This window comes from Choloepus didactylus, chromosome 8, assembly GCF_015220235.1.
Source record: "Choloepus didactylus isolate mChoDid1 chromosome 8, mChoDid1.pri, whole genome shotgun sequence".
Classification (NCBI taxonomy): domain Eukaryota; kingdom Metazoa; phylum Chordata; class Mammalia; order Pilosa; family Megalonychidae; genus Choloepus; species Choloepus didactylus.
Window position 1 is genome coordinate 9,561,721 of NC_051314.1, and position 13,143 is coordinate 9,574,863.

The 13,143-nt window shown below is 46.9% G+C and overlaps 1 protein-coding gene across 7 annotated transcripts in view; it reads left to right on the top strand.

Annotated features, from left to right (window-relative positions):
* SCUBE1 (signal peptide, CUB domain and EGF like domain containing 1) overlaps positions 1 to 13,143 on the top strand; it is a 145,582-nt gene that overhangs the window by 120,919 nt on the left and 11,520 nt on the right. For 6 of the 7 annotated variants that reach the window (XM_037848437.1, XM_037848438.1, XM_037848439.1 and 3 more), the window contains 5 exons: positions 9,356 to 9,475; positions 9,770 to 9,874; positions 10,853 to 10,969; positions 11,645 to 11,782; positions 12,850 to 13,053. In XM_037848437.1, the coding sequence (XP_037704365.1) occupies positions 9,356 to 9,475; positions 9,770 to 9,874; positions 10,853 to 10,969; positions 11,645 to 11,782; positions 12,850 to 13,053 (684 nt within the window). The remainder of the gene's footprint in view (positions 1 to 9,355; positions 9,476 to 9,769; positions 9,875 to 10,852; positions 10,970 to 11,644; positions 11,783 to 12,849; positions 13,054 to 13,143) is intronic. The other variant, XM_037848440.1, reaches the window with a different exon arrangement.

Sequence of the window (13,143 nt, forward strand, 5' to 3'; positions counted from 1 at the left end):
AGAACTGACACCAATCTTACTCAAACTCTTTCAAAACATTGAAGAAAATGGAACTCTACCTAACTCATTTTATGAAGCTAACATCAATCTAATACCAAAACCAGGCAAAGATGTTACAAAAAAGGAAAACTACCGGCCAATCTCCCTAATGAATATAGATGCAAAATCCTCAACAAAATACTTGCAAATCGAATCCAAAGACACATTAAAAAAATCATACACCATGACCAAGTGGGGTTTATTCCAGGCATGCAAGGATGGTTCAACATAAGAAAATCAATCAATGTATTACAACACATTAACAAGTCAAAAGGGAAAAATCAATTGATCATCTCAATAGATGCTGAAAAAGCATTTGACAAAATCCAACATCCGTTTTTGATAAAAACACTTCAAAAGGTAGGAATTGAGGGAAACTTCCTCAACATGATAAAGAGCATATATGAAAAACCCACAGCCAGCATAGTACTCAATGGTGAGAGACTGAAAGCCTTCCCTCTAAGATCAGGAACAAGACAAGGATGCCCGCTGTCACCACTGTTATTCAACATTGTGCTGGAAGTGCTAGTCAGGGCAATCCGGCAAGACAAAGAAATAAAAGGCATCCAAATTGGAAAAGAAGAAGTAAAACTGTCATTGTTTGCAGATGATATGATCTTATATCTAGAAAACCCTGAGAAATCGACGATACAGCTACTAGAGCTAATAAACAAATTTAGCAAAGTAGCGGGATACAAGGTTAATGCACATAAGTCCGTAATGTTTCTATATGCTAGAAATGAACAAACTGAAGAGACACTCAGGAAAAAGATACCATTTTCAATAGCAACTAAAAAAATCAAGTACCTAGGAATAAACTTAACCAAAGATGTAAAAGACCTATACAAAGAAAACTACATAACTCTACTAAAAGAAATAGAAGGGGACCTTAAAAGATGGAAAAATATTCCATGTTCATGGATAGGAAGGCTAAATGTCATTAAGATGTCAATTCTACCCAAACTCATCTACAGATTCAATGCAATCCAAATCAAAATTCCAACAACCTACTTTGCAGACTTGGAAAAGCTAGTTATCAAATTTATTTGGAAAGGGAAGATGCCTCGAATTGCTAAAGCCACTCTAAAAAAGAAAAACGAAGTGGGAGGACTTACCCTCCCTGACTTTGAAGCTTATTATAAAGCCACAGTTGCCAAAACAGCATGGTACTGGCACAAAGATAGACATATAGATCAATGGAATCGAATTGAGAATTCGGAGATAGACCCTCAGATCTATGGCCGACTGATCTTTGATAAGGCCCCCAAAGTCACTGAACTGAGTCATAATGGTCTTTTCAACAAATGGGGCTGGGAGAGTTGGATATCCATATCCAAAAGAATGAAAGAGGACCCCTACCTCACCCCCTACACAAAAATTAACTCAAAATGGACCAAAGATCTCAATATAAAAGAAAGTACCATAAAACTCCTAGAAGATAATGTAGGAAAACATCTTCAAGACCTTGTATTAGGCGGCCACTTCCTAGACTTTACACCCAAAGCACAAGCAACAAAAGAGAAAATAGATAAATGGGAACTCCTCAAGCTTAGAAGTTTCTGCACCTCAAAGGAATTTCTCAAAAAGGTAAAGAGGCAGCCAACTCAATGGGAAAAAATTTTTGGAAACCATGTATCTGACAAAAGACTGATATCTTGCATATATAAAGAAATCCTACAACTCAATGACAATAGTACAGTCGGCCCAATTATAAAATGGGCAAAAGATATGAAAAGACAGTTCTCTGAAGAGGAAATACAAATGGCCAAGAAACACATGAAAAAATGTTCAGTTTCACTAGCTATTAGAGAGATGCAAATTAAGACCACAATGAGATACCATGTAACACCGGTTAGAATGGCTGCCATTAAACAAACAGGAAACTACAAATGCTGGAGGGGATGTGGAGAAATTGGGACTCTTATTCACTGTTGGTGGGACTGTATAATGGTTCAGCCACTCTGGAAGTCAGTCTGGCAGTTCCTTAGAAAACTAGATATAGAGCTACCATTCGATCCAGCGATTGCACTTCTCGGTATATACCCGGAAGATCGGAAAGCAGTGACACGAACAGATATCTGCACGTCAATGTTCATAGCAGCATTATTCACAATTGCCAAAAGATGGAAACAACCCAAATGTCCTTCAACAGATGAGTGGATAAATAAAATGTGGTATATACACGCGATGGAATACTACGCAGCAGTAAGAAGGAACGATCTCGTGAAACATATGACAACATGGATGAACCTTGAAGACATAATGCTAAGCGAAATAAGCCAGGCACAAAAAGAGAAATATTATATGCTACCACTAATGTGAACTTTGAAAAATGTAAAACAAATGGCTTATAATGTAGAATGTAGGGGAACTAGCAGTAGAGCGCAATTAAGGAAGGGGGAACAATAATCCAAGAAGAACAGATAAGCTATTTAACGTTCTGGGGATGCCCAGGAATGACTATGGTCTGTGAATTTCTGATGGATATAGTAGGAGCAAGTTCACAGAAATGTTGCTATATTAGGTAACTTTCTTGGGGTAAAGTAGGAACATGTTGGAAGTTAAGCAGTTATCTTAGGTTAGTTGTCTTTTTCTTACTCCCTTGTTATGGTCTCTTTGAAATGTTCTTTTATTGTATGTTTGTTTTCTTTTTAACTTTTTTTTCATACAGTTGATTTAAAAAAGAAGGGAAAGTTAAAAAAAAAAAAAAAAGATGTAGTGCCCCCTTGAGGAGCCTGTGGAGAATGCAGGGGTATTCGCCTACCCCACCTCCATGGTTGCTAACATGACCACAGACATAGGGGACTGGTGGTTTGATGGTTTGAGCCCTCTACCACAGGTTTTACCCTTGGGAAGACGGTTGCTGCAAAGGAGAGGCTAGGCCTCCCTATGGTTGTGCCTAAGAGCCTCCTCCCGAATGCCTCTTTGTTGCTCAGATGTGGCCCTGTCTCTCTAGCTAAGCCAACTTGAAAGGTGAAATCACTGCCCTCCCCCCTACGTGGGATCAGACACCCAGGGGAGTGAATCTCCCTGGCAACGTGGAATATGACTCCCGGGGAGGAATGTAGACCCGGCATCGTGGGACGGAGAACATCTTCTTGACCAAAAGGGGGATGTGAAAGGAAATGAAATAAGCTTCAATGGCAGAGAGAATCCAAAAGGAGCCGAGAGGTCACTCTGGTGGGCACTCTTACGCACACTTTAGACAACCCTTTTTAGGTTCTAAAGAATTGGGGTAGCTGGTGGTGGATACCTGAAACTATCAAACTACATCCCAGAACCCATGAATCTCGAAGACAGTTGTATAAAAATGTAGCTTATAAGGGGTGACAATGGGATTGGGAAAGCCATAAGGACCACACTCCACTTTGTCTAGTTTATGGATGGATGAGTAGAAAAATAGGGGAAGGAAACAAACAGACAAAGGTACCCAGTGTTCTTTTTTACTTCAATTGCTCTTTTTCACTCTAATTATTATTCTTGTTATTCTTGTGTGTGTACTAATGAAGGTGTCAGGGATTGATTTGGGTGATGAATGTACAACTATGTAATGGTACTGTGAACAATCGAAAGTACGATTTGTTTTGTATGACTGCGTGGTATACGAATATATCTCAATAAAATGAAGATTAAAAAAAAAAAAAAAAGACATAATTCTGAGCAAAATAAGCCAGGCACAAAAAGAGAGATATCGTATGTTACCACTAATGTGAATTCTGTGAAAAATGTACAATGTTTTATACTGTAGAATGTAGGGGACCTAGAGATACCAATTAGTGGAGGGGGAATGATAATCTAATAAGAACAGATAAACTATGGAGGGTAATCTCAATGTTATGGGGATGCTCAGGAATGATTATGGTTTGTAAACTTTCTTGGATATAGTAAGATCAAGTTGGAAGCAATAGAGTTATTTTAGGTTTTTTTTTTCTCTTATTCCTTTGTTTTCTTAGGGGTTGTTAATTTTCTTGGGGTATGGAAGGAACATGTTGGAAGCAATGTAGTTATTTTAGATTATTTGTTTTTCTTACTCCTCTGTTTGGACATGGTTTATTAATTTTCTTGGGGTGTGGTAGGAACATATTGGAAGCAAAGTAGTTATTTTAGGTTATTTGTTTTCCTTAATCCATTGCTTTGTTTGAAATGTTGTGGGGTTTTTTTGGTTGTTGTTTGCCTGTTTGTTTTTAATTTTTTGATAAACAAAGTTAAAAAATTGAAAAAAAATCAGTAGAAAAATGGGAGTAAAAACTAAATGACAAATAGGGTGGGATGGGGGGATGGTTTGGGTATTCTTTTTTCACTTTTATTTTTTATTCTTATTCTGATTCTTTCTGATGTAAGGAAAATGTTCAGAAATAGATTGTGGTGATGAACGCATAACTATATGATCATATTGTGAACAGTTGATTGTATACCATGGATGACTGTATGGTTTGTGAATATATTTCAATAAAACTGAATTAAAAAAAATTAAATTAAATTAAATTAAAAAAAAAAAAAAAAAGAAAGGGTAAGAGCACTGATGAACAGTAGTAAGAGGAGAAAGTGGCAAGATGCCATAGTTAGTTAATTGACACACAGGAAAAATACTAGGTGTTCACAATAGATATACTTTGCAGGTGGTACCCTCAGATTAAAGGTGACTCTTGGGCAAGATATGAAGATACTGTTTTGACCAAGGCCATTAAAGAAATGCAAATTAAAACTGCAACGACATACTGCTTAGCATGCAAGTTGCCCTGAGGCAGGGAGAATAAGCCTGGTCAAGATGAGTGAATCATTGATACGGTGTTGTTGGGTTTATACTGCGAGAGCGCAGCCTAACCTTTGCATGTTCCCACAAAAAGAAAAGTTGATGTCAGGATTGAGAAGCCTGCAGCTAAACCCTTTCTGGGCTCTGCTTCAGTTATTCTGCAGAATTTGAGGCTTTTGTCCCCCCAAAAATCATATCATTTGGAATCATACTTAGTGTAGGTACATTGAGGTTCCTGTCAGCTATAATTTGAATCATGTGGAGAAGAATTTTCTGGGCCTTCTAAAAATAGCCCTCTGCAGTATTTTATCTGGCAGCTCCATTTGCAGAGTGGGTTCCTCCCCAACTTTATGTGCAGGGGCTTTGTCACAGAGGAGGAAGCAGTGTCTTCTGATAATGGTCCCAACGGAACAGTTACAGGTTGGAACTTGGGAAAGAGCTGAGGATTGTGGGAAAATCCCACTAACTTAAGCAAATAAAGTTCACTTCCCCTCAGGCTTTCTACAACTTCCTGTACACTCTCAAGTTTGCCTTTTACTATTATTTTTCACATTCTGGCTCCACCAGACATTCTTTAGAACAAAACCTCTCTCTCTTGCCCTCTCTCTCTCTTCCTCTCTTTCATTTTTACTGCCAATCAGTTTGCCTTCCCTCTTGCTTTTATGGAAACTTTAAACTCTCTGTGGGATCTCATGTTCTGTGGTTGTGGAATTAGTGGCACAGATGGCGAGTGAGCGTCTGAGATTTAACCATCTTACAAGCTAAGAAAGCGAGCCTTTTTCCAGTGCATGGGTGCTGGGTGAAGCAGGGGTCGCCTGGCTCAGAGCAAGCTGTGCGAGCATCACGTTGGCCTGGTTCTCTGCCCCTCCCCAAGTCCCCCAGGGGTGCCGCGGAGGGACCCAGGTGGACTCTGTACAAACCATGCTTGGGAAATTCACCGCTTTCCTGAGCTGGTCGGTTAAGATGCAGTTAGAGATTTGTTTTCATTGCATATCCATCAGGAACACGCAGGGATGCTGAGGACCGTGGTGGATTGGCTCTCACAACACGTGGCCGCCATGTGAACACGAAAGCTCTGTTGTCTGTCTCTATTTACTGACCATCCCCTTTGGGAATTTAGAAAAGGACAGGGGGTTGTTGGGGCTGGCATCTCCCTCAGCAGTTTGTGGGTAGCCGTCCTGCTGTTTCTGACCCAGTATGGAACTTGGGTTCTTCTGGTGGCCCTGCTGCCTGCATTATCTACTGAGGAACAGAGGACTTTGGGAACAGAGGGCTTTTGAGGGAGCAGATTTGTAATCTAGAGGGCCACGAGTGTATTTTCATTTCTAAATTGTTGACTTTCTATGGCTCTTGAAAGTGCTCGGCCACATGTGGAAGATCACTTGAGTTGTCAATTTCCCCTTCCAATTTGCTTGTCTAAATCCATTATTTGGAGGGAACCCATTTACAAAAAGAGAGGAAAAGACTTCCTTTACTTCAACTTTTAGGTCCACCCCCAAAGTATTGTTTGTAAGTTTACCGAAGTCTATGTTTAAAGAACCTGTTGAATCATATTTATTTTTTTACACCTTTGAATCTTTATCCATTTTTTTCTTATGCCAAAGGCTTTACAATTTTTCTTGTTCTCTTAAGGTCACTTTTTAAAAAATTATGCACAGCTGGGTATTTAAATCTTCTCCTGGTCTTTACCATCTGCTCCTTTTAATCTTTTCCCCCCATCCTAAATCCTTACAATGAAGTGTGAACTCGGTATACACCTCATCACCCAGGAAATAAGTATCCAACAAAATCCTGAATTCTGCAGCAGATGTTTGTCTATCTCTTGAAGTTTAGGAAAATTCTTTAATTTAGTACTCAGCTTGGCTGTTAGAACAGTGTTTAAATTCAGCATCTATAGATCTGTCACTGGTCTAGCAATTTTGAGGGGATGTTGCAAAATGCGATTGTTCCTTTTCTGAGATAAACCTGAAGGAAGGAAATGTTGCTGTAAGATGTCAGGAGCAGAAGAAACAGAATGGTGTATAAGCAGTTGGTAAAGGTGGCACTCAGTAGAGAGAGGGTGGCAAGAAGGTGGGTTTCAGAAGATTTGAGTGAAAGGAAACTGTGCTGGTTTAGATGTATTATGTCCCCCAAAACACCATTATCTTTGATGCAGTCTTGTGTGGGCAGGAAACGTATTGGTGTTTGGGTTGAAGACTTTCGATTTGATGTTCCCATGGAGATGTGATCACTCAGCTGTGGGCAAGATCTTTCATTGGATAATTTCCATGGAGATGTGGCCCTGCCCATTCAGTGTGGGCCTTGATGAGTTTACTGGAGCACTGTATAAGCTCAGAGAGAAGAAGCGAGCTTGCTACAGCCGAGAGGGACACTGAAGAATTCACAGAAGCTGAGAGAGGAGCTGCAGATGAGAGACAGTTTGAAGACAGCCGTTGAAAGCAGACTCTTGCTCCAGAGAAGCTAAGAGAGGAAAAATACCCCAAGAGCAACTGAGAATGACATATTTGAGGAACTGTAGCCTAGAGAGGAACGTCCTGAGAGAAAGCCATTTTGAAACCAGAACTTTGGAGCAGACGCCAGCCACGTGCCTTCCCAGCTAACAGAGGTTTTCCAGATGCCATTGGCCATCCTCCAGTGAAGGTACCCAATTGTTGATGACTGACCTTGGACACTTTATGGCCTCAAGACTGTAACTGTGTAACCAAATAAACCCCCTTTTATAAAAGTCGATACATTTCTGGTGTTTTGTATTCCAGCAGCATTAGCAAACTGGAACAGAAACTGAGGCCAAGTATAGTGGTGAAAGAAGCATACTATTGAATGATTGGTATTTTGTCTCCTAACTTTTTAGAGTTTCTCTTAAATCTGTTAATTTATTAATTTTGACATTTCCAAAGTTCCATAATGGTCAATGTTATTCTGAGTTTTTTGGCTTTTGTTTTTTGTTTGTTTGCTTGCTTGCTTGTTTTTTGCCATTTACCAAGGCAAGTGAAAGAGTTGGGATTATAGTGTAAGTTGACAAGGATGCAGACGCTCAGCCAGGCAGTTGCAGCTTTGATGTAAACAACCCCATGATAATCACTGTAGTCAGTCAAAAATGTGTGCTTACAAATGGTATGTCAGGTTCCCCAGCAAGCAGAGGTAGGAAGGAGCCTCCAGATCAACATCTGACAACTGTTAACCAGGAATGTGGACAAAACAAAGCGACCTCCTTTCATATGTTGGCAAAACGGGGAGTGTCCTCGTGAAGACTTTCTGAGGAACCCAAGGGAGGGCTTCGCCCGGCCATCTGTGCACACATGGGTCCCCAGTCCCGTGAGCCTCTGACTGTTAGTCCTTGGGGCCAGCACAGATTGGGTTGGAGGCTTACAGGGCCTAGGTCTCCATCCGTTCCCTGCAGACACAAGACAAGTTAAAGCATGACCAAAACACAGGAGACACGAATTTGTGCAGTAGTCAAACAGGAGCAAAAGCAAAACACAACAGAAGAACTTGTGGGTTAATGGCAAAAATACGTACACATGGTGCCCTTCCTAGAAATCTATTTGATAAGATAAATTAGTGGTGAGAGCCTGATGAAACAAGTGAGAGCTCAGATCTTCGTTGAGCTAGACTCTCCTAGAAGCAGAACCTAAGGACAAACAAAATATGGGCATAGGGGGCTTAAGGATGCACATCTGCGGGACACTGGGAACCAGGGTTTTTAAAAACAATCTTGCTGGAACCTCCAAAATTATCAAAGGATGAGCCCACCACTCAATATCTGAAATAAAAAAGCTGAATCTGTTGCTTATTTAAATATAGGCAAGCTGTATTTGTCAGGCACTCACTGAGCAAATCCAACTGATCTTGCAGAGGGATTCAGGGAAGAGTTTGTTTTAGGCTGTTCAGGATTAGGTTGGTGGGAGTCAGAAGCAGGGGTATCTCCCCTCCACTGGAGAAGCCTGCTCCGGAGTGACTTCCCCATCCCTCAAATATCCTCTGAGGGGGAGGCTGCCACTGATCAGTTGGCTTCCAGAGGCGTGTTCACTTCAGTGAGTTGTCACTGACCAATTAGACAGGATTAAAATCAGTTCCGGTGTTTACTTGTTACCATGGCTGTAGAACTGTCAGTCTTTTCCTAGGTATGTGAATTTTTTTTTGAATCTCAAAAGATAAATATATGAGAAATTAGGAAGTACTTAATTTTGGACAACTTCAACTATCAGTTCCTAGTGACCATCCCAAGCTTAGAGGTTGGATCACTGCCAAGAAGCCAACATTCACTTAAGGCAGCTCCTGTTCTCAGATGGGCAGGGATTATGGACACCTACTCTGCAGAACCCGCCTGCCCTCAGGGATCTCCTGGTCTGGGTTGGAGCAGGAGGAGGGAGCCAGCCAGTGCCCTGGGCCATGTCCTACGTGACCCGATGGATCCAGACCCTTCCCACTAGGAGAGTCTGGCCACGGGAGGGAGGGAGGTGGGTTCCCTGCTGGCCCATGTGTGGAGGCCCTGCTGTCTCCAGGGAGCCTGCCCCCGGCCTCCCTCAAAGCCCCTCTCTCCTCTCGTGTCTTCCTTCTCAGAGACAGGCAAGTGCCTTGCGCGGGCCAAGGCCTCGCCCCAGGCCCAGCTCTCCTGCAGCAAGGCAGGCGGTGTGGAGAGCTGCTTTCTCTCCTGCCCAGCCCACTCATTCTTCATGCCAGGTAAGCAGAGCCTGGCCAGGGATGGGATGGGGAGGGGGAGGGGGATCAGGGCCCACCCTGCCCCTGCCTCACCGAGTGGTCCCGGGCAGCTGTCTGGCTCTCTCAGGCCTCCGGGTTCTCAATAAATTCATTCCTGCCGGCCATCTGTGCCTTGGGGTCAGGTGGCAGAAATGCCCTGCTTAAGGCCAGTCTGACCTCCATCTGACACTCAGCAGCCCCTCTGAGGCCCCAGGATCGGGGGGCCCTGGACAGGAGGTGCATCCAGACCCACTGTACCCACTGACCCCTCTGCAGACTCAGAAAACAGCTACCTCCTGAGCTGCGGTGTTCCGGGTCTCCAGGGCAAGACGCTACAGAAACGCAACGGTACCAGCTCGAGCACTGGGCCCAGCTGCTCAGGTATCCCCTTGGCCTCTTCATGGTGGGCGTGCTGGGGTGACCCCTGCCAGGGGTCGGGGAGGAGGCAGAGCCCAGGGAGTTGCTTCCTTGTCTGAGTCTTAACCAGCACGGCCCAGGGTCCTGGGAAAATGAGAGCAGGGCAGGGCCTAGAAGCAAGCAGGCTGCAGGCCGAGTGCCAGCCTGGGGACAGGGTTTCTGTGCATAGTTCCAGAGTCACTCAGTGATGCCAAGATGCTGGGAGTCCTGCATCTCACACTCTGTTTGATGTGGCATTAGTTCTAGAATCTGCCATAGACAAAGCTACCCTCGAAGACTCTGCCACACTCACGTGCCCTCTTGACCGGCTGCCGTGGCTCAGTTAACGCAGCCTGTGTTGTGTTCCCGCTGCTTGGGAGCAGGGGCGTGTCTGCCGCGGCGTTTCTTTCTCAGTGAGACTGGATAACAGGGTTGAACTTGTGTACATTTTATGCATATGTGATGCAATCCTAAGCACATGATCGTAGGAGGCTTTGGTCAAGGGTCTGTGATTTGCAGATTGAAGGAGTAGCAGTTCTGGGCATCTGTATTATTTCAAATCCCTGCCCCTTCCTTGCTTCCTTCCATCTCCCTTCCATTCCACCCCCTTTCCTAAAAGCACAAGCCATATCTACTGGCTTTGGGGGTGGCTGAGAAGGTGGGGGCCTTCCTCGTCTCCTCCAAAGAAGGTGTCTGGCTGGATGGCCCTGGGCTTGGGCCTCATCCCACTGTCCATTCTGTCACCTGTTTGAGGCCATTCTGGGAGAGGAATGAGGTGGGAGACAGGGACTGCCAGGGCTGCCGGGGCAGAGGGACCCAAGCCAGCCCCTTCCCCTAGCTCCCTGTGGATTTGTCCCTCTGGAAGCCCCCACCCTCAGCCACTCCCTATGGCAGCCCCTGCCCCCCCCCACCTCCTTGCCCACAGGAGAGGCCACCACCTGGGGGAATTTTGGCTTTTCCCAGATGCCCTTGCCACCCCCCTCAAGCAGAAGGCCCGCTTCAAGATCAGGGACGCCAAATGCCACCTGCAGCCGCGCAGCCAGGAGCAAGCCAAGGAGACTCTGCGGCAGCCGCTGCTGGGTGAGTGGGCTGCCCAGGTGCCAACGCATGCAGGGGTGGCAGGGGAGTCCCCCTACCTGGGAGGTGGGGGACTGGGAGCCAGCCAGAGTGATGCCTGCACACATGGATGGCAGTGGTGTCTTGGGAAGAGGCCGGCATTGGAGAAGGGAAGCAGGTCCCCTGCCGCACCCAGCCACAGCAGGGGCCCTGTAGGTTGCCGGGTTTTACCCCAAAGGAAGGCAGGATACGGGCTCATATTGAACGAAGGGGGCCACAAGGGGCATTCCAGCTGAGTTTGCAGCACTGGGGAAGCCTGGTAGTGAGAAGGGCCCAGGAGGATGCAGCCCAGGCCCGTCCATGAAGATCCCCAAAGACCTAAAGATTCCCCTCACGCTTGACAAAACTCTCAGCCCTCCCAGGCCCGACCTGGGGTCAGAGCCTCCAAGGGCAAACCCACTGCGGCCAGCCCTGTGGCCAGTGCTGCACCGTGTCAGTAACACATGTCCCAGGTAACTCAGTGTGTAGCAGGTGAGGGACTCAGAACAACCAGGTGCCAGGCCGTCTCCAGCCTTGGTTTCCCCATCTGCACCACAGACCACTAGGCAAGGGGGAGCTTTGCCCATGGCTCTCTGTGTGCTCGCTTAGCTAGAGCCATGCCACCTTTGCCATGCCCCAGCTGTCCCTTCCTTTGTCCAGACAACTGCCACATGACTTTCGTGACCCTCAAGTGTGACTCCTCCAAGAAAAGGCGCCGTGGCCGCAAGTCCCCATCTAAGGAGGTGTCTCACCTCACGGCGGAGTTCGAGGTTGAGGCGAAGACAGAAGAGGCTTCGGGTGGGTGAGGGGCTCCCTCGTGGGGCTGTTGGCAGCTGGAGAGAGGACCAGGCTGGGAGGGCTGGCGGGGGTCTGTGGGGTGTGATGCTGGGCTACCACCCTAGCCACAGCTACTGGAGGTCGAGGGTCAGCGCCAGGTCCTGAAAACAACGACCAGCCCAGGGGGGAGGAGGCGGCCCAGGGGCACTGAGAGGAGGAAGGCTCATGGGGTCACAGAGGGGCCAGGGCCTGAAAGGGTGGATCCTGCAGCCTCCCCGGAAAGCTTGAGCCGCGGACCTGCCTTTCCCAGTGCCACAGGCGGTTTGGAATGCTGGCTTGTGTTACACACCAGCACTTTCCTCCTGGCTGTGAGTGTTCAGTTGTGACAAAGGAGTTGAAACCTGTCAGCAAGTGTGTACTGTGTGCGCCCCCACCCCCCCAGCTGGGCACCATAGAAAGGCAGCCAGATCACGGTCCCTTCCCCGGTGGAGCTCCCAAGCCAGTGAGGGGGGCATTAGGCAGTCAACACGTGAGAACCAACAGGGCACAAAGTGGAACTCTCTCCCCAGGATGGGAAGGTACCAGGGAAGTCTTCCGGGGGAGGCACCACTTGGATCAGGCTTGAAATCGAGGCTCATTATGTGGCAGAGGAGGCAGGGAATGACATCAGCAAATGCACAGAGGACAGATAGAGTAGGAAATGGAGAGTCAAGCAGGGTGGCTAGAAAGTGGAGTTCACAGTGAGGGTGGGGGGTAAGGCTGGCCAGGCAGCAGGGGCAGGAGTATTTGAGTGGCCAGGAGAAGCCCCCTCAGTGGGTTGTGCCCAGGTAGGCGCTGTGATGCTGTGAGTGGAGGCCTGACTTTGTGTCAGCTCTGCCGCGTGGCCTTAGGCAAGTCCTACCCCTCCAAGCCTCAGTCCGCTCCTGTGTCTGATGGGTGCATCAGGGCACCCAGCCCCAGGGTGAGGAAATTCGAGTGGAGGGCCTGTCCAGCACCTGGCACGGAGTGCATGCTGGGAATGGCAGCCCGGAGCAGGATGGGGTTGCCATGGTGCCCTAACTCTTCCTCGGTCTCTCCCTGCCCTGCAGACAGCTGCGAGGCGGACTGCCTGCGGAGGCGAGCGGAGCAGAGCTTGCAGGCTGCCATCAAGACCCTGCGGAAATCCATCAGCCGGCAGCAGTTCTTCGTGCGGGTCTCAGGCACCGAGTACGAGGTGGCTCAGCGGCCAGCCAAGGCCATGGAGGGGCAGGGGGCGTGTGGCCCAGGCCGGGTGCCCCAGGACGGCAAGTGTGGTGAGCCCCAGCCCATGGCACGGACATAACGCACAGGCGTTCCCTGTCCTTCCCTCCACTCATGGGGGTGGGGCGGACATGCTCTGCCTG